The sequence below is a fragment of the Garra rufa genome, chromosome 18, assembly GCF_049309525.1.
Source record: "Garra rufa chromosome 18, GarRuf1.0, whole genome shotgun sequence".
Classification (NCBI taxonomy): domain Eukaryota; kingdom Metazoa; phylum Chordata; class Actinopteri; order Cypriniformes; family Cyprinidae; genus Garra; species Garra rufa.
The window spans coordinates 33754210-33775123 of NC_133378.1; the positions used below are offsets into that span (position 1 = coordinate 33754210).

The 20914-nt window shown below is 28.4% G+C and overlaps 1 protein-coding gene across 1 annotated transcript in view; it reads right to left on the reverse strand.

The window, feature by feature from the left end:
• Window positions 1–20914, reverse strand: part of acap3a (ArfGAP with coiled-coil, ankyrin repeat and PH domains 3a) — a 102358-nt gene that overhangs the window by 27672 nt on the left and 53772 nt on the right. Inside the window, exons 5-10 of the mRNA XM_073823018.1 lie at window positions 14343–14401; window positions 11219–11402; window positions 11080–11124; window positions 10895–10990; window positions 10487–10561; window positions 7921–7932 (exon numbers count right to left, since the gene is read on the reverse strand). Coding sequence (XP_073679119.1) covers window positions 7921–7932; window positions 10487–10561; window positions 10895–10990; window positions 11080–11124; window positions 11219–11402; window positions 14343–14401 — 471 coding nt within the window. The remainder of the gene's footprint in view (window positions 1–7920; window positions 7933–10486; window positions 10562–10894; window positions 10991–11079; window positions 11125–11218; window positions 11403–14342; window positions 14402–20914) is intronic.

The following is a 20914-nucleotide window of genomic DNA, read 5'->3' on the forward strand; positions in this document are numbered from 1 at the left end:
ACATATTTAAAAAAAAATATATAGTTTAATAACATTTCTAACTATTTGTATATACATATATTTGCAGTTTATATAATATTTATTATTAAACTTATTCAATTTGTTTTGTGTATTTTTTTGTTTATTTATATAAATATCATTTATATATTTTTAGAATTATTTTATATAATATTATATATTAAATATTTAAATATAATTTAATGACGTCTAAATATTTGCATGCTTATAATCTGTTTTCAGTTTGTTTTAATATGCAATATTTTTTAATATAGTTATTATTTATGTTTTATGTATTTATATATTTTTACATATTTATTGTATAAATATATTTTTAAGAAAAATATTTAAATATAGTTTAATGATATTTCTAACTATTTGCATGTTTGCAGTTTATATAATAATTAATATTATTAAAGCTATTACATTTGTTATATATATATATATATATATACACACATACATACATACACATACATACTTTAAAAAATATATAACATTATATATAATTTTAAATATAGTTATAGTATAGTATAGTATAGTATAGTTATAGTAATTATTAATTAATAACTAACTATAAGCTACAAACAGATAATAATAATTCTAAATATATAATTAATTAAGTTATTAATTTTTATATATTTTTTACATATTTATTTAATAACATTAATAACTAATTTATATATATATATATATATATATATATATATATATATATATATAAATTTAAGTATAGTTTAATAATATTCATATATAAACATTGTTAAAAAAAGTTACATTTATATATATATATATATATATATATATATATATATAAAATCTATAATTTTCTGTAGTTTTGTACATTTATATATTATAGATAGATGTGCATTTTGTACATAAATTATATAATTCATACATTTTATATGCACAAAACTATACAGAAAATCAACAATATAATATTACACAATCATTTATTAAATATAATAGAATAGAATAGTACTTGTTATATGTTACATACTTTAACTTACACACAATCTAACATATAGAACAGATTCTGAATGTGGAACATCAGTCTGCATGGGCTAATGCATTTGTAGTAAAGCCTAACAGCAAAATAAATAAATAAAAATAACATGCATGATTTTATATTATATGAATATTTAACTAATAGGTAAAAATCCAGAGTAGGCAAAAAAGGAAACTATTTTTAGTCTTTTTACCACTATATTCCATTCGGCTACAAAATCTAAAGAGAATAACCAACTGCATTAATGCATCAACTCACCAAAGTGAAGTCTAACCTGCCGAAGATCTTCATCCTTAAATGTTTGATGTATTTTAAAATCATTGCATCCCCTGGAAGCAGCTGAGCTTAACTAAACGAGTGTGCAGCCCAAGCGAGCATGCAGTCAGTGCACTGTGAATGAGTCACGCAGCCTGGCAACTCTCACAGTCAGCCGCGGAGCTTCAGTAGGAGCGATCATGTGCGATTCCACCTGCCCACTGCTGCCCGCTGCTGCCTGAGCTACAGCTCATTACCATACAGCTGACGGCCCACGCGCTACGCACCCGACACCGGACCGCAGGAATCACCACGCAGCCAATAACACAGCACACTTTATACAAACTTTCTTTAATAATGTTAAATATTATTATAACAAACAGCAAACAGATTTTGCACATGCAAAAAGTTAGAAATGTCATTAAATTATATTTAAATATTTAAAAAATACATATAATGTTATATGAAATAAATATACAAAAATAAATGAAACTATATTTATATAAATAAATTATATATATATATATATAATATAAATATATATAACAAATATTTTTTTATAACTGCAAACATATATATATATATATATATATATATATATATATATATATATATGCAAAGAGTTAGATATGTCATTAAATTATATTTAAATATTTAAAAAATGTTACATAAAAAATTATAAAATATATTTATTTAAATAAATAAAATTAAAACAAATATAATAACTTTCTTTAATAACACACTGCAAACATACATGCAGTTAAAAATGCCATTAAACTACTTAAATATTTAAATATGTTATATAAATATGTAAAAAAAAAACATAAAATAAACAATAACTGTGTAAAAATGCTAAATATTAACTGCAAACAGATTATGCAAATATTTAGTAATGTCATTAAGTTATATTTAAATATTTTAAAATGTATATGTTATATAGGGCTGTCCCCGAATAGTCGAAGATTCGATGCATCGATATGCGGAGCCTGATTCGACCACCGATCTCACAGTCGAATCTTCGCGGGTGAAACGAGCATCATACCATTTTGGCAATATGGGGGAGCTCAATGTCAAATTGCACACAGAACTACTGATTTTGTACGGTTATATTAAGCTATATACAGCCTTTGATTATGATAATGCAGTAAAAACAAAAGTGAAAAGAAAGAAGTGTTCAATAAATAGGTAATAAATAATAAATTTGGAGGAGCCTTTTTTGAATGGTTTTCTGTTGGCACTGGCAGTGAGCGTTCTGCGCTCTGTTTATGCGCCCCCGCGGTGCCTCGCGTTTTCGCCGCCTGCTGCGCCTCGCATTTTTGCAGGAGCGCTCTGAGCGCCTGAAGTTCAAAAAAAAAAAAAATCAACTCTGAGCGGAAAAACGCCCAACGTCATTCACGTTCTTTTCCATTGTCCAATCGAATGAATGGAGACGCGGGTCTTCTGTTGTGATGGCGAAAGTTTACCGTCGCTTAAAAAGTCCGGAGACTGCAAGAAATGGAGGAGAAACATTTGGTGTCTATCGTGGGTAATCAGGAGCTGTATTATTTAGGGTTTCTGCTAATATGACAGTTTACTTAACAGCAAAAAACTAAGATTTTAGAGCGTTCGCGCTATGATCCTTTGATTTGACTGACAGGACAGCTGTTTTGGTCGTTGCTTAGCAAAAAAGGCAGTGCTGTGCGCCTCGCGTTTTTAGAACTAAAAGACGCGTTCTGTGTTTTTATTTAAACCTATAAGTTCGTCTGTCAGTTGGAAGGCAGTTTTGGTCGCTTTATTAAAAGTTGTTGCTGTGTGCAGTGTGTAAAATAAAATAAAAATTGTTTTACCCTCCTGCTGACTATAATGTCGTGCATCTTTCAACCCATTCACACACACACACATCGGTCGACTATAGAAAGATTCGAAAATTCTGATTCGAATATGAAAATTCATAGTCGGGGACAGCCCTAATGTTATATAACAATTTATAAAATATAAATTTATATAAATAAATAAAAATAAAACAAATATAATAACTTTCTTTAATAACAAACTGCAAACATGTGCAGAGTTAAAAATGTAATGAAACTATATTTAAATATTTAAAATATATATGTTATATAAATATGTAAAAAAACTAAATAAATAATAACTGTGTAAAAATGCAAAATATAAACTGCTAACAGTTTAAAAAATATTAACTATTATAAAAAAAACTGTAAACATATTATATTTATCCATATTGAAATAAACTATAGTAAACTATATTTAAATGTTTTTTAAAAAATATGTTATAAAATAATAAAAAATATAAAAAACATAATAACTTACTTTTAAAATATTAAATAATATAAACAGATTATTACATGCAAATAGTTAGAAATGTCATTAAACTATATTTAAATATTTTTTTTAAATATGTAGTTTAAAATATGTAGTAAAAAATATAAAAATGCATAAAACAAATAAAAGCTTTTTAAAAAAATATTAAATATTATAACAAACTGTAAACATATTATGTATATGCAAAGAGAAATCAAATATATTAAACTAAATTTAAATGTTTTTTAAAAAAATATGTTATAAAATAATTAAAAAATTAATAATAACTTTCTTTAAAAATATTAAATATTATAAACTGCAAACAGATTATTACATGCAAATAGTTAGAAATGTCATTAAACTATATTTAAATATTTTTTAAAAAAATAAGCAATGTTATATAAAATTACAAAACATATTACATATAAAATAAATACATAAAAATATAAAAATCTTCAATGATATAAATATTACTATTACAAACTGCAAAACAGATTATGCACAGAATGTCACATTTATATTAATATAATATACGATATAATTAATTAATATTTGCTTGAAATATATTTTAAATATCTATATAAAATAAAATTATAAAATTCTATAAAATTATATATAGTATATACTTATATACTATATAGCAAAAACACTATTTTTTATTAATCATTGATGTTTAGCCCATGACCCATCATGCCTGTCACAATAAAACTAAGATTCATTTGACCTCCAGTGTAAAAATTATTCTCATTATCACTTAAAAGAGCAAATTACCAAAAATACAAATGTTAGTCTGTAAAAATGTAATTAAAGCAGATTATTTCAATACCTGTCAGCTGTGGCTGAAGAATCTCGTGTGCAGCATCTCGCAAAACATTGTAAGACTGCAGAAGACTAGCGGCGCTATTTTAGGAGCTGCCGATGACGTATGGGCTTATAAAAGCCATCATCTGTTTCAACTACAAAGTCTATCAAAGTTTAAAGTATTCCAGCGGGATAAAAACACAAGATGAAATATTAAAACTCAAATTTAGGGCGTCTTATTTGTAGTGAAGTGCTGTGAAGCCGTAAGAACTGCAGTTTGACTTGCTGGGCATCAATGGAGACTTCAAGAACGTCATGCTCACTTTATCTGATACTGTAAAAAAAGAGCATCTCTATCTACTGTAATTACAGCAACACCATAGAATTACTCAATCTGTTAGACAGCGTTAATCTTCACATCACATACTAGGTGACACTCTCTTCCTTTTGAGACATCTGGCTGCGATCCTACAGATCTTCACTGCAACACATGCTGTAACTCACATGTAAATATCTTTCATTTTGAAATCACACACAGACCTGTTTTAAGTGAGTAGCAGCGCATGTGTCAAATGCTCTTGATAATAACGCCAGAAACACAATATGCCACACTGTGGTGCTTCCAACTGTATTCATTCAGGAAAAAACTGTATAGAACATGTTACTTCTGTTTATTTGAAACTTAGAACTCAGAACATCATAGAAAACACCTAGCAACCACTCAGAACATCCTAGCAACCCCCTAGCAACCGCTAAGTACACCCTAACAACCACTCAGAAGACCGTAGCAGCCACTTAACCCAGAAAGAGACATTAGGGTGGGCTATTTTGGCTTGGACCAATAAGCAACAACCTAGCAACCACTCAAAACACCCTAGCAACCACCTAGAAAACCACTTAGCAACCACTCAGAAAACTTAATCCAGTAAGAAATTTCTAGGTGGGCTCTTTTGACTTGGACCAGTAAGAAACTACCTATCAACCACTCAAAACATCCTAGGAACCACTTAGCAACCACTCAGAACACCATAGCAACCACATAGCAAACACTCAAAACACAGAAGCAAAATGTAGAATAAGACTTTAGGGTGGGCTACTTTGACTCGGACCAGTAAGCAACTACTTAGCAACTATTCAGAACACCCTAGCAACCATTTAATCCAGAGAGAAACTTGTAGGTGGGCTCTTTTGACTTGAACCAGTAAGCAACTACCTAGCAACCTCTCAAAACACCCTAGCAACCACTCAGAAAAACGTAGCAACCGCTTAATTCAAAAAGAGACATTATGGTGGACTATTTTTACTTGTATCACTAAGCAACTACCTAGCAAGCAACTACCTAACAACCACTCAAAACACCCTAGCAACCACTCCAAAAACCGTAACAACCACTTAATCTAGAAAGAGACTTTTAGGTGGGCTCTTTTGACTTGGACCAGCAAGCCACAACCTAGCAACCACTCAAAACACCCTAGGAACCACTTAGCAACCACTCACAACACCCTAGCAACCACCTAACAACTCCCTAGCAACCACTCAGAACACAGTAGCAAACACCTAATCCAAAAAGTCTTTTAGGTCTCTTTTGACTTAGAACAGTAAGCAACCACTCAAAACACACTAATAACTACTTAGAACACACTAGCAACCACCTAGGAACCAATTAGAACCTAATTAACCACCTAACAACCATTAAGAACTCTTTAGCAAACATCCAAAACACCCTAGCAACCACTTAATTCAGAAAGAGACTTAGGTGTGGGCTTTTTTGACTTGGACCAGTAATTAACCCCCTAACAACCATTCAGAATACCACAGCAACCACTTAATTCAAAAAGAGAGTTGGGGGTGGGCTTTTTTTATTTGTACCAGTAATCAACCAGAACACCCTAGGAACCCTCAAGCAACCACCTAGAACAACCTAGCAACCACCCAGAACACCCTAGCAACCATTTAATTTAGAAAGAGACTTAGGTGTGGGCTTTTTTTTTTGGACCAGTAATTAACCACCCAACAACCATTCAGAACACCACAGCAACCACTTAATTCATAAAGAGACTTAGGTGTGGACTTTTTTTACTTGGACCAGTAATTAACCAGAACACCCTAGAAACCCTCTAGCAACCACTCAGAAAACCGCAGCAACCACTTAATCCAGAAAGAGACATTAGGGTGGGCTATTTTGACTGGGACCAGGTAAGCAACTACCAAGCAACCACTCAGAACACCCTAGCAACCATTTAATTCAGAAAGAGACTTAGGTGTGGACTTTTTGTGACTTAGACCACTCATCAACCACCTAGCAACCACTCGGAAGATCTTAGCAACCATTTAAAACACCCTAGCAACCACTCAGAACACCATAGCAACCACTTAGTTCAGAAAGAGACATTATGGTGCGCTTTTTTGACTTGGATCAGTAAGCAACCACTCAAAACACCCTAGCAACCACTCAGAAAACCGTAGCAACCGCTTAATCCAGGAAGAGACTAAGGTGTGGGCTTTTCTGGCTTGGACCAGTAATCAACCTCCTTAGCAACTACTCAGAACATAAAACACCTTAGCATTGTGACTGAGTGGTTTAAAACCACTCACATTTTCTCAAAACATAAAAAACTATTTCTAACATAATGTTAATTCAATAAAATCAGACTTTGGCCTGTTTTTACAGTGGCTGTTGCTTCAAATCAAACAAAAATGTACAATAATGCACTGAAAACTGCACTTCACCAATGAAGCTAGGCTAGACTAATAGAAAAGATCCATTCCAATCACGTCCTCCTGTTTTTAGTTCTGAATTTATTAAGTTCTGTCCTTTCCAGCGATTCCTGTGGGTCAGTAATGGGTTTAACTGATGTCAAAGACAGCTCTGCGGTCAAAAAGACACTTCATAACACGCAAACAAGCGGTTTCGTAAGAACTACCAGAGGATTTGTGACAGACAGGACATGAGCTTAGACAATCACTCAGAAACAGAACAGGCTTCTGTGGCTTAAAAATCACAACATTGTGTAATTATGGGCAAGTTTCTCCTTAAAGTGGTTCTGAGACCATATGTTCCTCACTGATGCCATCAGCCCAATACTGTCAACACAGTTTGTGGGTAATTGCTGTGATGGATTGCAAGTGTTTCATGAGATAAACCACATCCAGAGCCATCCCAGAAAGCATCTCTTAAACAATGCACAAAGACAAACTTCTGCTCTTCTCATCAACCACAATAAGGAGCTGAAAAAAAATCCATAGAGGGAGAAACATCTACTGAATTATTGCTGTGTTGAGTGAAGGATGATTGGACAGCCATCAGCCGTTACATAAGCCAGATACATTTGTAGGACAAATCAATCAGTCTCACTGAACTGTAATTATATCATCAGTTACACAACCCAGGATTTGGGTCAGAATTACGAGTGAAACTACACTTTTATCCCATAAAAACCATCAGGAAATGTCAGAGTGCAGATGAATTATTTATAGCCTTCATCTTGAAAGTCACATAAAAATGTTTACTGACTTTTTGAAGCCATATTTGTTAGGGTTTAGAGTAAAAAGCTCACCTGTAACAGTGTCTAAATCAGGATGAAGACAATCCCAGAATGCCATATGGAAGAAAACAGAACAAAAATGACGATTAGAAAAAATTTGATGTTGATGTACTGGGACAAAAAACATTCATAGCTTTACTTCCAAAATAAAGCGCTTTCCTATTAATTACCTAGACTGAAAAATGAATAACCTGAAAATATTTTTGCACTTCACAATATAACATAAAAGATCTCTTTATACACCTGCAATACACCTGTCAAGGGAACTAAAATTGAAATTGTACAAGACATATGTGACCCTGGACCACAAAACCAGTCTTAAGTCGCTGGGGTATATTTGTAGCAATAGCCAAAAATACATTGTATGGGTCAAAATTATAGATTTTTCTTTTATGTCAAAATACATTAGGAAGTTAAGTAAAGATCATGTTACATTAAGATTTTTTGTAAAATTCCTACTGTAAACCTATCAAAATGTAATTTTTGATTAGTAATATGCATTGTTAAGAACTTAATTTGGACAACTTTAAAGGTGATTTTCTCAGTATTTTGATTTTTTTGCACCCTTAGATTCCAGATTTTCAAATAGTTGTATCTCGGCCAAATATTGTCCTATCCTAACAAACCATATATCAATAGAAAGCGTATTTATTGAGCTTTCATATGATGTATATATCTCAGTTTTGTAAAATTTAACCTTATGACTGGTTTTGTGGTCCAGGGTCACATATATATGTATAATCGTTTTGCTGGGCTATTTTCTTTATATCTAAAACTACATTTTTTTGTTAACTAAAATGATTCTGAAATAAATTAAAATGTAAGATGAAATATTTAGATTAAAACCTTATTTTTAGTGCTGTCTAATAGATTAATCACGATTAATCACATCAAAATAAAAGTTGGTGTTTACGTAACGTGTACTATGTATATTTTCTGTATATTTAAGAAATAAATATACATAGTACACACACATATGTAATGTGTATTATTAAACAATAAAAAACTAATTTTTGCTTAGTTTAAGTAGAAACTAAAAACCAGAAATAAAATAATTAATTAAATTAATTAAATAATTCATTAAAACTAAAACTGAAATACAATAAATAAAATATGAGTAAAAATAAAATTTATATATATATATATATATTTGATTATAATATATATATCAATTATATAATTTATATAATTTGGATGCGATTAATCACGATTAATCAATTTGACAGCACTACTTATTTCAGGTGATTGTTGCTTACTTTAAGTAGAAACACTACAAAATGGAAATAAAATAATTAAAATCTAAAACAAAAATAAAATAAAATAAAAATTAAAAAATGAAATAAAATACAAATATTTTAGGATGTGATTAATCACAATTAATCGATTTGACAGCACTCATTTCAGGTGATTTTCTCCTAGTAGTTTAGGTAGACACACTAAAAACTAGACATAAATTAAATGCTAAAACAGAACAAAAACTATAACTGAAATAAAATAAATTAAACCTGAGTTAAAATATATATAAAAACAAAAATATATATGATTTATATTATATATAAATATATATTACATATATTTCTTAAATATACATGCATGTGTGTATATTTATATATACATATAAATATTCACACATTTGTTATGTGTGCTATTAAACGCAAACTTATTTTGGATGCGATTAACCGTGACTTGACAGCACTACTTATTTCAGGTGTTTTTTTATTCTAAATATATATCTTTTTTAATTAATAAAAAGTACAATAACAAAATTAAAATAAAAACTGATAGTATAAAAGTGGATTCTTAGTAGTATAGCATTGCTGTCAGTAATAATATTAATAATGCTAAATTAGAACAAATAAAGAATATAAAATGTATTACAAATATCTATTTAGCAGCTAAGTCTGAGTTCAGGTGTCTATGGGACTCATGATACAAGAGCAAATATAATGCAGATCTATCTATATTTTTTTTTCTTTCACAAAAAGGTGATGATCTGGTGTCAGAAGCTGTCAGAAAACACAAGCCAAGCTGTCAGAGCACTTGCTGAAAATCTTCTAAAGCAACTTCAGCAAGCTCTATTTTCTGTTCGCCCAAAATATATCCACTTCCTGTCTGCTCAACATCATTAACAACTGGAACATTCGAGGACAGAAGATCTTTTCTACTCCTGCCAGAAGAACCGGAGTACAAACACTGAAGAAATTGAAAAGGTATCTTTAAATAACTCCGGGATAAAGTCTACATTCGGTCTTCCTTTTAATGTTTCAAAAATGGAAAATAGTTAGGAATACGATGCAGGTCAGACTCGATCTTGCATTGCAGCATGAGCACCACAGCTTTATCTTAATGTTTTAACCTAAAAAAGACTTTGCTACTACACAAAGGAATCAGCCTTAGTCTTTAGTCTAATTAACTCCAGTGTGAAGAATGCTGAACACTTACTTTCTTTAGAGGATTTGCATTTTTAACAGCCTAATTCTGCCATTAGACGGGATTCAACAGCGGTATTTGTCAGAGTGTCTTTAGTAACAGTCAAACAAGTGGATTTCAGGGTATATGTTTGTGTGTCTATTCTTACCCGCTGCTGAATCGTGGCATGTTTATGCTCCATTTCTCTCTTCTCCATCGCTGAATCAATCACCAGTTGATCCAGCTGTGACAAGACGAACAATCAGTCATTGCAAGTTTGTTGTCATCTTGTGTATCTTGTGTAAATTATACAAAATATAATGTAATAATAATAATATAATGTACATAAATAATGAATTTATTACTGAATGAACCATATTTTTAATATAAAAATAATTTTATGTTATATATATATTATATATATATTACATTTTGCTTAATAAAATTGTAAAAAAAAAAAAAACTGCACTTGGAATTTGATTTTCAAACTTGTTCATTCCTAAGAGAATCAATGTGGCCAAACTGGCCGCCAGCGCTCAGACACAAATCAATAGCATACGTGACGAACAACACTCACCTCAGCAGCCAGTTTCTTCATGTAGGGGTCAATCTCATCCAGGAGGTTGTAGCCCTGCTGATACAGGGAGTACTGCGCATGCATGAAGGATAACATCTGCACAAGACAAAACAGATACCAATGATGCAGAATCCACAATAAACACATTTACATACACCAGAATAAAACACATCACTGATACTCACCGCATCCAAGATCTCAAATTTCTTCTTGGCTTGAAGGACATTGATCTGTAAGGGGGACAACAGATATAAAACGATCTTATATGTTTATATACTGCATTTATAGGGCATTTGTTTAGTCTGTGGTGTGTTTATACGTTACCTGTAGCACGTAGTCCAGTGCGAGATGTCGGAAACACTTGCGGGTGAAGTTGAGGGTGCTGGTGGCTTCCTCCACCTCGTGGGGTTTGTTTCGAGGTGCCTGTGCATTCTTCACCTGTGCAATCTCCAGATCTTCCCTCACCTTATCAAAGTGCTTCTTCGTGTCCTTGAATTTACGCACGTCACTGAAAATGCAGATAAACATTCATTATATGGGTCACAGTAGTCATAATAATGAATACAAAGCTGCTGGAGGCTTTATTGAAGGTTTTGGGGATCTCATGGAGGTATTTTTTGTTTGTTTTTTGGCAAACTATTACTATTCCAGCATTTTAGACTGAGCATGAAAGACAGCTGTGCTTATTTTAACAAAATATGTCTGAAATATTAATGCTGTCTGATATAATTGCACACGACAGATCAGGTGGATCTAATAAAAGCTTCATATCACAGCGGTCTTCCTGAAATGCCATTAGTTTTGCCATATAAATCTTTCACCCATTGAATTATCAGTGCTCACCAGTGATAAATGAATAGGAACCTGCTCTATAGAATCCCATTATCCTCCACCACGACACATCAATTATTAATGAGCTGCAAAAGTCAGATCATTATTTATAATAAGCCCGCGGGAAGCACAATAATGAAAAAACCCTCCTCAGAGAGCATACGGTCGCGAGTGCTTTCACATTTGCAGAAGTATAAATAAAAACAGGCCCTGGCAGGGTGACACTTCCACATCTCTGACCTTTTGGAGTGATAGCAGCGAGTTTAATTTTCATTTTTGAATGCATGTAGTTTATAAGTATAGATACTAAAAATATGATTTCATTAAACTACAGCTTTTCTGAATAATTCTTTTTTACAACTAAACATGCTAATAGACTTTTGTTTTAGTAAGAACTTTAAATTAGGGGCCAATGCCAATACCGATTATTACAGATCAAGTAAACCGATAACCAATATTTTGAACTGATATATATGTCTTGTTTAAGAATGAAAATTCATACCAGAATCAAGATAACAAGGGCTCTGACAAAAACTTTATTTAGGTGCTTTTAAATTATTTTATTCTGCAAATCAGTTTTGAAAATGACTATACTGATTATAACAGATTAAGTAACCGATAACCGATATTTTGAACCCATATATATGTCTGGTGCAAAAATTACAATTTATGTCAAAATGAAGAATAACAAGGGCTCTGACAAAAACTTTCTTTAAATGCTTTTAAATAATTTTATCGGAAAATCGGTTTAGAAAAATAATGAAACCGATGTTTACAGATCAATAGACTGATAACCAACATTTTAAACTGAACTTATGTCTGGTGTGAAAATGAAAAATAATGTCAAAATTAAGAATGACAAGGACTCTGACAAAAACTTAGTTAAATGCTTTTAAATTATTTTATCGGCAAATCAGTTTTGAAAATGACCGATACCAATAACCATAAAAATGTGGCGCCGATAATCAGCCGACTCGTACTCTAAATGTATAATATTAGTGTAAAAAATGTATAATGTTACAATAAATAAACACACATACACACAAAAGTTGTACTGTAAAATAACAAAATAAATAAATAATAATAAGCATTATTATTATTATCATTATCACCACTGAAAGTATCAGTAAGTTTAATTTTCATATTTTAATGCATGCAATTTGTGATTTTACTGGAGAAAAGAGCAGGTACTAAAAATAAGATTTGAATAAACTGCAGCACTTCTAAACACATTTTTTTTAACAACTAAAACTTCTAATAATTTTTTATTTTAATACAAACTAAAAAATGTATAATATTAATATAAAAAACGAATAATACAATAAATACACACAAAGTTGTACTGTAAAGTAAAAAATATTATTATTATTATTATAATATCACCTTTTTCATATTTTAATGCATTTAATTTGTAATTTTAATTAAGACAGCAGATACTAAAATATAATTTCAATAAACTGCAGAATTTCTAAACACATATTATTTTTATTTTTTAAACTTGCTAATAATTTTTTAATTTAGAAAGAACTTTAAATGTATAATATTAATGTAAAAAGTATAATATTACAATAAATACACGCAAAAAGTTGTACTGTTAAATAATAATAATAATTATTATTATCATCTTCATTATCAGCAAGATTAATTTTCATATTTAAATGCATATAATTTTAATGGAGAGAAGAGCAGGTACTAAAAATATGATTTTTATAAACTGCAGCATTTCTGAACATGTTTTTTTTTAAACATGCTAATAAACTTTTATTTCAGTAAAAACTTATATTAGAGAATAATATTAATTTAAAAAATATTATAATATTACAATAAATTCACAACATTTGTGCTGTAAAATAACTATTATTATTATTATTATTATTATTATTATCATCAGTGAGTTTAATTTTCATATTTTAATTCATGTAATTTTAGTATGTGATTTTAATAAACTGCAGCATTTCTGAACACATTTTTTTAATTTTATTATTATTTTTTTAAACTTAACCTGCCAATTCATTTCTATTTCAGTAAGAACTTTAAATGTATAATATTAATGTAAAAAAATAAGTATAATATTACAAAAAATACACAAACAAAAATATTTTTTTACTTTTATTTTAGTAAAACTTTTAAATGTGTATTATTAATGTAAAAACTTATAATATTACAATAAATACACACAAATTTGTACTGTAAAATAACTATTATTACTATTATCAGTGAGTTTAATTTTCATGTTTGAATTAATGTAATTTTAATGGAGAGAAGAGCAGGTACTCTTTCTTTTTAAACATTAATTTTTACAACTAAACATGCTAATAATTTTTATTTTAGTAAGAATTTTAAATGTATAATATTAATATAAAAATGTATTACATTGCAATAAACACACACACAAAGTTGTACTGTAAAAGAAATAAATTATTATTATCACATTATTACTATTATCATTATTATATTGTTTAAGTACTTCTTCATTTTTGAAGTAAAATATTACGATTATTGTTATTATAATGTAGTCATGATGAGACATATGAATATCCCAAAATCAATAGTGATAATGTGATAATAGTGATAAAATTGTGTTAGATTTTAAATAAATGCAATCCAGTAAACTCACTCTTTAACAAAGTTGTGCAACTGCTGCTTGACTGATCTCTGGGCTTGGTCAAACAGGATCTGAAAAACACAAAATAAAAATAAACATGAATAAAAATACCACTCTAGTTTCGACCAATGACATTGGAGCACCTCTTCATCCAGTTTTATAAATAAATTCATAAAAAAATAAATAAATCACAGTCCTATGATTTAGAAGATAACCCCACAAAAATTCATGTAGCAATGACTGATTACTCTGAGAAAAATGTAATGGTCCACTATGAACACTAGAGGGCACTCTGCATCAGTTTAATGTGAGCTGTAGAGGACGTAAACCTGAGTACTGTATGACCTCCCAACACACATATCATCATAATCATCATCCTCATCACCATCACAGCCCTCTGCCTCATTGAGATTCAGCCCGAGTCTCTGCACAAGGACGCTGAGCTGATCTCGTATGCCATGCTGCAGCGGCGGAGGAAAAAATAGGTCACTCGGGCAGGGAGGGAGCGACATGAAGGAGGAGAACGAGAGAAGAGGAAGCAGAAGGAAACAACAGAAAAACAAAGGGAGGTGAGGTGATGCAAGATACTTTGCTTCAGTCACATCCACATCAGAACAGACGCCACAGGCCCACATCAAGACTGATGATCCCACAGCGCCAGGCCTTCAGGGCTTTAGAGAGCTTTGATTTACAGACTGCAGGAATATGTCTTATTATGACTGTAAAGAACCATTTCATATTTGTGAATTATTCAGTATTTATTACTTTTGGACAGTCATACACTTCGGTTTAAAGGTCAAAGTATTTTTCGATACAGATGGTCACACAATGTATTATTTGAATTCAATTATTCATGTCAATTTATTATCGCGGTACCAGCTATTTCAAATAAATCTCTCTCCAAATTTACACATAAAAATAAAATATGTGTGTCAATAAAACAGTTTAAGTAGGCAACTCTTACTGAGAATGGGTAAAAAAAAAAATAGGGCTTGGAAATATGATCTTAAAATATGTTTATATATTTATTTATAAATATTCTTTATATTTTATATGATAAATATAAGAAGATTGTTGTTTTTAATATGAAAGGCCTAGACTGAACTTAAATATATATATATATATTTTTTTATTTATTTGGTATTATTTTTATCTTTTTAAATACATTTTAAATGGTATTTATATATTATATACCAAATAAATAAATAAAAAAGACCTGCTATTGATAAAGTAAACGTATTATTTAAATAGCGTAATTAACAATAAATAAAATTATAGATTTATATACTACAAGAATTTATTTTAAATGTTTTATATTTATATGATAAATATATGAAATATTGTTATTTTCAATATGAAAGGCATGGACTGAACTTACTTTTATTTTGTTTTTATTTTTCATTATAATTATCTTTTTAAATACATTTTAAATGGTTATTTAGAGGGAGAAACATACCAAAAATAAATAAATGAATAAAAAGACATGCAGACCTATTGATCAAGTAAACATACAAAATATGCATCATTTAAATAACATAATTAATAATAAATAGTTATAGATTTACATACACTGCAATAATTTATTTTGATAACATAATAAAGTAAATAAAGTTGCATAAAAATGCATAGAAATGATCAAATTAAAAATATTAAAAATAATATTAAAAAACATAAAAAATAAATGTAAATTTTTTTTACTGTTAAAAGAAGATGCATGTATATGTTTATATATATTTATATTTATAAATATAAATTGTTTATTTTATTATTTATGTTTTATATTTATATGATAAATATAAGAAAGAATGTTATTTTCAATATGAAAGGCCTAGTCTGAACTTAAATTAATGTTTGTATTTTATTTATTTATTTTTATTATTATCTTTTTTTAATACACATTTTAAATGGTTATTTAGAGGGGGAAATGTACCAACAAAATAAATAAATACATAAATACATGCAGACCTACTATTGATAAAATAAACATACAAAATATGTATTATTTAAATAACATAATTAACAATAAATAAAGTTATAGATTTATATACACTGCAAGAATTTATTTTGATAACAGAATTAAGTAATAATAACTATGTATACACACAAACACACACACATATATATATATATATATATATTACATTAAGTAAATAAAATTGCATGAAAAAAATGCATAGAAATGATCAAATAAAATAATATTAAAACAATCAAAACCCATAGAAAAATATATAAAAATATTATTTTTTATTGTTAAAATAAGGGTTATTTCATGCATGTATGTTTACACATTTATTTATAAATATAAATTATTTATTTATTATATTAATTATGTTTTATATTTATATGATAAATATAAGAAAGAATGTTATTTTCAATATGAAAGGCCTAGTCTGAACTTAAATAAATTAATTATTGTATTTTATTTTATTTTATTCATTTATTTTTATTATGAGTATTCTTTTTTATACACATTTTAAATGGTTCTTTAGAGGGGGAATTATATATAAAAAAAAAAATTAATAAAAAAAGAGACATACAGACCTACTATTGATAAAGTAAACATACAAAATATGTATTTAAATAACACAATTAACAATAAATAAAGTTATAGATTTATATACACTGCAAGAATTTATTTTGATAACAGAATTAAGTAATAATTAACTATATATATATATATATTTTTTTTTTTGATATATTAAATACAGCTGAAATAAATGTCTACATTTATCATTTAATAACACATGTATATATTGTATGAATTTAATTTTGATAATACAAAAATATGAATTTAATTTCGATAATTAATGCCCAAAAAACACACATTTTTGAGGAAATATCTCAAAGTGTCAGTGTCTGCAGCTTTTCCTGCAGAAGTCCTATCCATAAAGAAAACATAACCCCAAACTATTACATCAGCACAAGAAAAATCCCATTACCACATTTTATTCTCGACAACACAAACAAGAATATGATGTGAAATGTCAGTAGGGCTGTTAACCCAGATTCTGATGTTACGCCCAGATGAATACATTTAAAACTAAGCTTTTCACTTCGCTCTTTCTTAGCACGGGTCGGTTTATAGCACCATAAACTCCTGCAGGACCCAAATAAGGTGCTTTGTGATGAAGGCCGATGCTTTTGTGGTCCTCTGTGCCTCATGTCAAGGTTTATGGCCTCCCCTACAGTTAGGCAACAAAAATCCCTCTATAAAACACAAGACTCTGTTTTTCGAGACGCTCATGACTAAACGGAGCTAGATGTCAGCAACTTGTCCTGCATCCAAACGGCCTTTAAATGAAGCAGCAGGTTCTGGGAAACCAAGAACTCAACCGACCGCCCGTCTGTCGCAGGATAAGCAGCCTCGTTCTTTGGCAGGAAGGGACAGAAACGCCCTGTGTGTGGTCCACCGACTGACATATTGTGGTTTAATACAATGCCAAGTGCTAAGTGAGTATTTAATCTGAGCTCTGTATGAAATCACAGAGATTCGTTTTTTTTTTTTAAATTAAAATAACATTTTTTTAATATAGTCATCTTAATAGCAATATATAATTATTAAAATAAATATTGGGGTATCAGCTATTTCAAATAAATCTCTCTTTAAATTTACACATAAAAATAAAATATGTGTCAATTAAACAGTTTAAGTAGGCTTGGAAAAAAAAATAGGGCTTGGAAATATGATCTTGAAATATGTTTATATATTTAAGAAATATATATAAGAAAGATTGTTGTTTTCAATATGAAAGGTCTAGACTGAACTTAAATATATAGTTTTTTTATTTAATTTTATTTATTTTGTATTATTTTTTAACTTTTTAAACACATTTTAAATGGTTATTTATATATTATATACCAAGTAAATAAATTTAAAAAACTTTTTTTTTAAATTTCACAAAATGTTTTATATATAGTTATCTTAATAACAATATATAATTATTAAAATAAAAATATATATTTTTAATTAAAAAAATTATATATCGTTTGAATAACACATTTCATTACCATTGATAACAAATTAAAGTAATTCAAAATAAATACATATAATACATTTTAATTATTAAATGTCTAATATTTAAATATAATAACAGGCCTATATTATATAAAATTAATTATTATTATTTTTACATTTTATAACATATAACACACACACACACACACACACACACACACACACACACACACACACACACACACACACACACACACACACACACACACACACACACACACACACACACACACACACACACACACACACACAGTTATCTTAATAGCAATATATAATTATAAAAATAAAAAATATATGTTTTATTTTAATAATTATATATTGTTTGAATAACACACATTTCATTACCATTGATAACAGAAATTAAATTCATTCAAAATAAATAAATGTAATACATATAAATGATGAAATGTGTAATAATTTAATCTGAGCTTGGTATACCAGCTTCAGAAATGCAAAAAATAAAGTAAAAAAATTACATATATATATAATTTTAATAATATATTTAAAATATTATCTTGATAACAATATATAATTAGTAAAATAATAATTTATATATTTTTAATTTTAATAATTATATATTGTTTGAATAACACACATTTTATTACCACTGATAACAGAAATTAAATTAATTCAAAATAAATACATATAATACGTTTTAACGTTTTTATAAAATATTTACGTAATATTTAAATAATATAATAATAATAATAATAATAACAACAAAGTTATAAATGTGTGTATATATATATATATATTGTATGAAATAAATTTTGACAGTAGAAATGAAATATAAATAAACTAACCTATTTATTATTTAAATAATACATATTTTACTTATTTAAATAATAAATAGGTTAGTTTATTTATATTTCATTTCTACTGTCAAAATTTATTTCATACAATATATATATATATATACACACATTTATAACTTTGTTGTTATTATTATTATTATTATTATTATTATTATTATAACCTATTAATTATTAAAATAAGTAAAATATGTATTATTTAAATACAAACATTCAATAAAAATAAATTCATACATATATTGTTTTACTATATAATTAAAAATACAAAAGAATTAAATAATAATAAGTTTTTTTTAATAACTTTTTATTGCTATAGGGTTATTTTATGTAATAATGGTAACGTGTTTGTGTCCTATTTTGTTTTCCCGCCTGTCTTGTTTTTTTCTAAACATATTTATGTAAATGTCAGATGCGTGGGGCTATGTTGACTGTCCTAACTGGGCTTTACTGTCGCATGTGCTCTTCCTGTGCTAAATTCCCCCGCATTTCCTGCTCTTTACACATAACAGTATGAAGGGCTAACCAAAAGGTTAACTGTACCCACAATGCCAAAATGTCAAGTCACCACACTGATATGTCAGTGGGTTAGCGGCTTTTGTCTCTGCACGAGATTTGGGACCATCTGTAAGAACGTGAGGCTCATCAAATACATCCAACATGTGAAAAGGCCCTTATTGACCCTTCAATCCCTTTAACCCGCTCTCCAGACAATTCCTGTATTGTTGGGACAATCAGTTGAGGAAGTTTTCTCATGACATAACTTCCCAAACAATTCCCTAGACTCCCCTCTTTCTTTCGAGGACCTTCGTCTTCACATACTATCACAGCATTTCACATCACAGCGGATTTTCCAGTTTGATTCATTTCCTTCCTATTGCTTAATAAACATGTCGTCGAGAGGTCAGGTAAATTCCGATAATTCCACAGAAAAACAGACCATTCAGAAAGACCAAAATGTATTTTCTAAAATTTGTAAAATATAAAAAATTAAATAATAAAAATATGAATATAATAAAATTAAAATAAAAAATAAAAAACAAAACATAAAAAAAAATTAAAAATGAATAATTAAAATGGAAAAATAATAATAAATAAATACAAAATAAATGTAATATAACATTTTAATAAAATGAAATAAAAAAACAAAAACAAATAATTAAATAAAAAATTAAGTATATAATATGTATAACAAAATAAAAATAATATAATATACATAATATTATATAACAATATAATAAATATTTAAATACATTTAAATGAATATAACTTTTTTATTATATCATAAAAATATTAAAATAATAAAATAAAATAAATTAAAAAATAAAACATGAAACAAAAAACATTCAAACAGAAAAATATTAAAAAGTCCAATCAATCATTTTTTAGGCACTGTCTGCAACATTGCGGTTAAAAAACTGGATAGTCATTGGAGATTTGCAAAAGATTCTATTAACAACATTATTGTTTGAAAGATGCACTTTGAGGATTAAATGTTGACAAATGTAATCTAAAAAAGGTAAAAACATGAACGATGAGCATGCACAATAAAATATCCAATACTGGCTGAAATATATCCAATAATTATCCAATATATTATGCATCCCCAGTAATAAAACCACTGATATCAACAGATATAAACAATATTTTTTACATATATTTTAACAATAATAAAAGCTTTTATATGAAATGTTTTCTAGAGTCTAGAGTAAAATGCTAAATGTAGAGATGGTTTCAGACATCATGGAATAATATAGCTG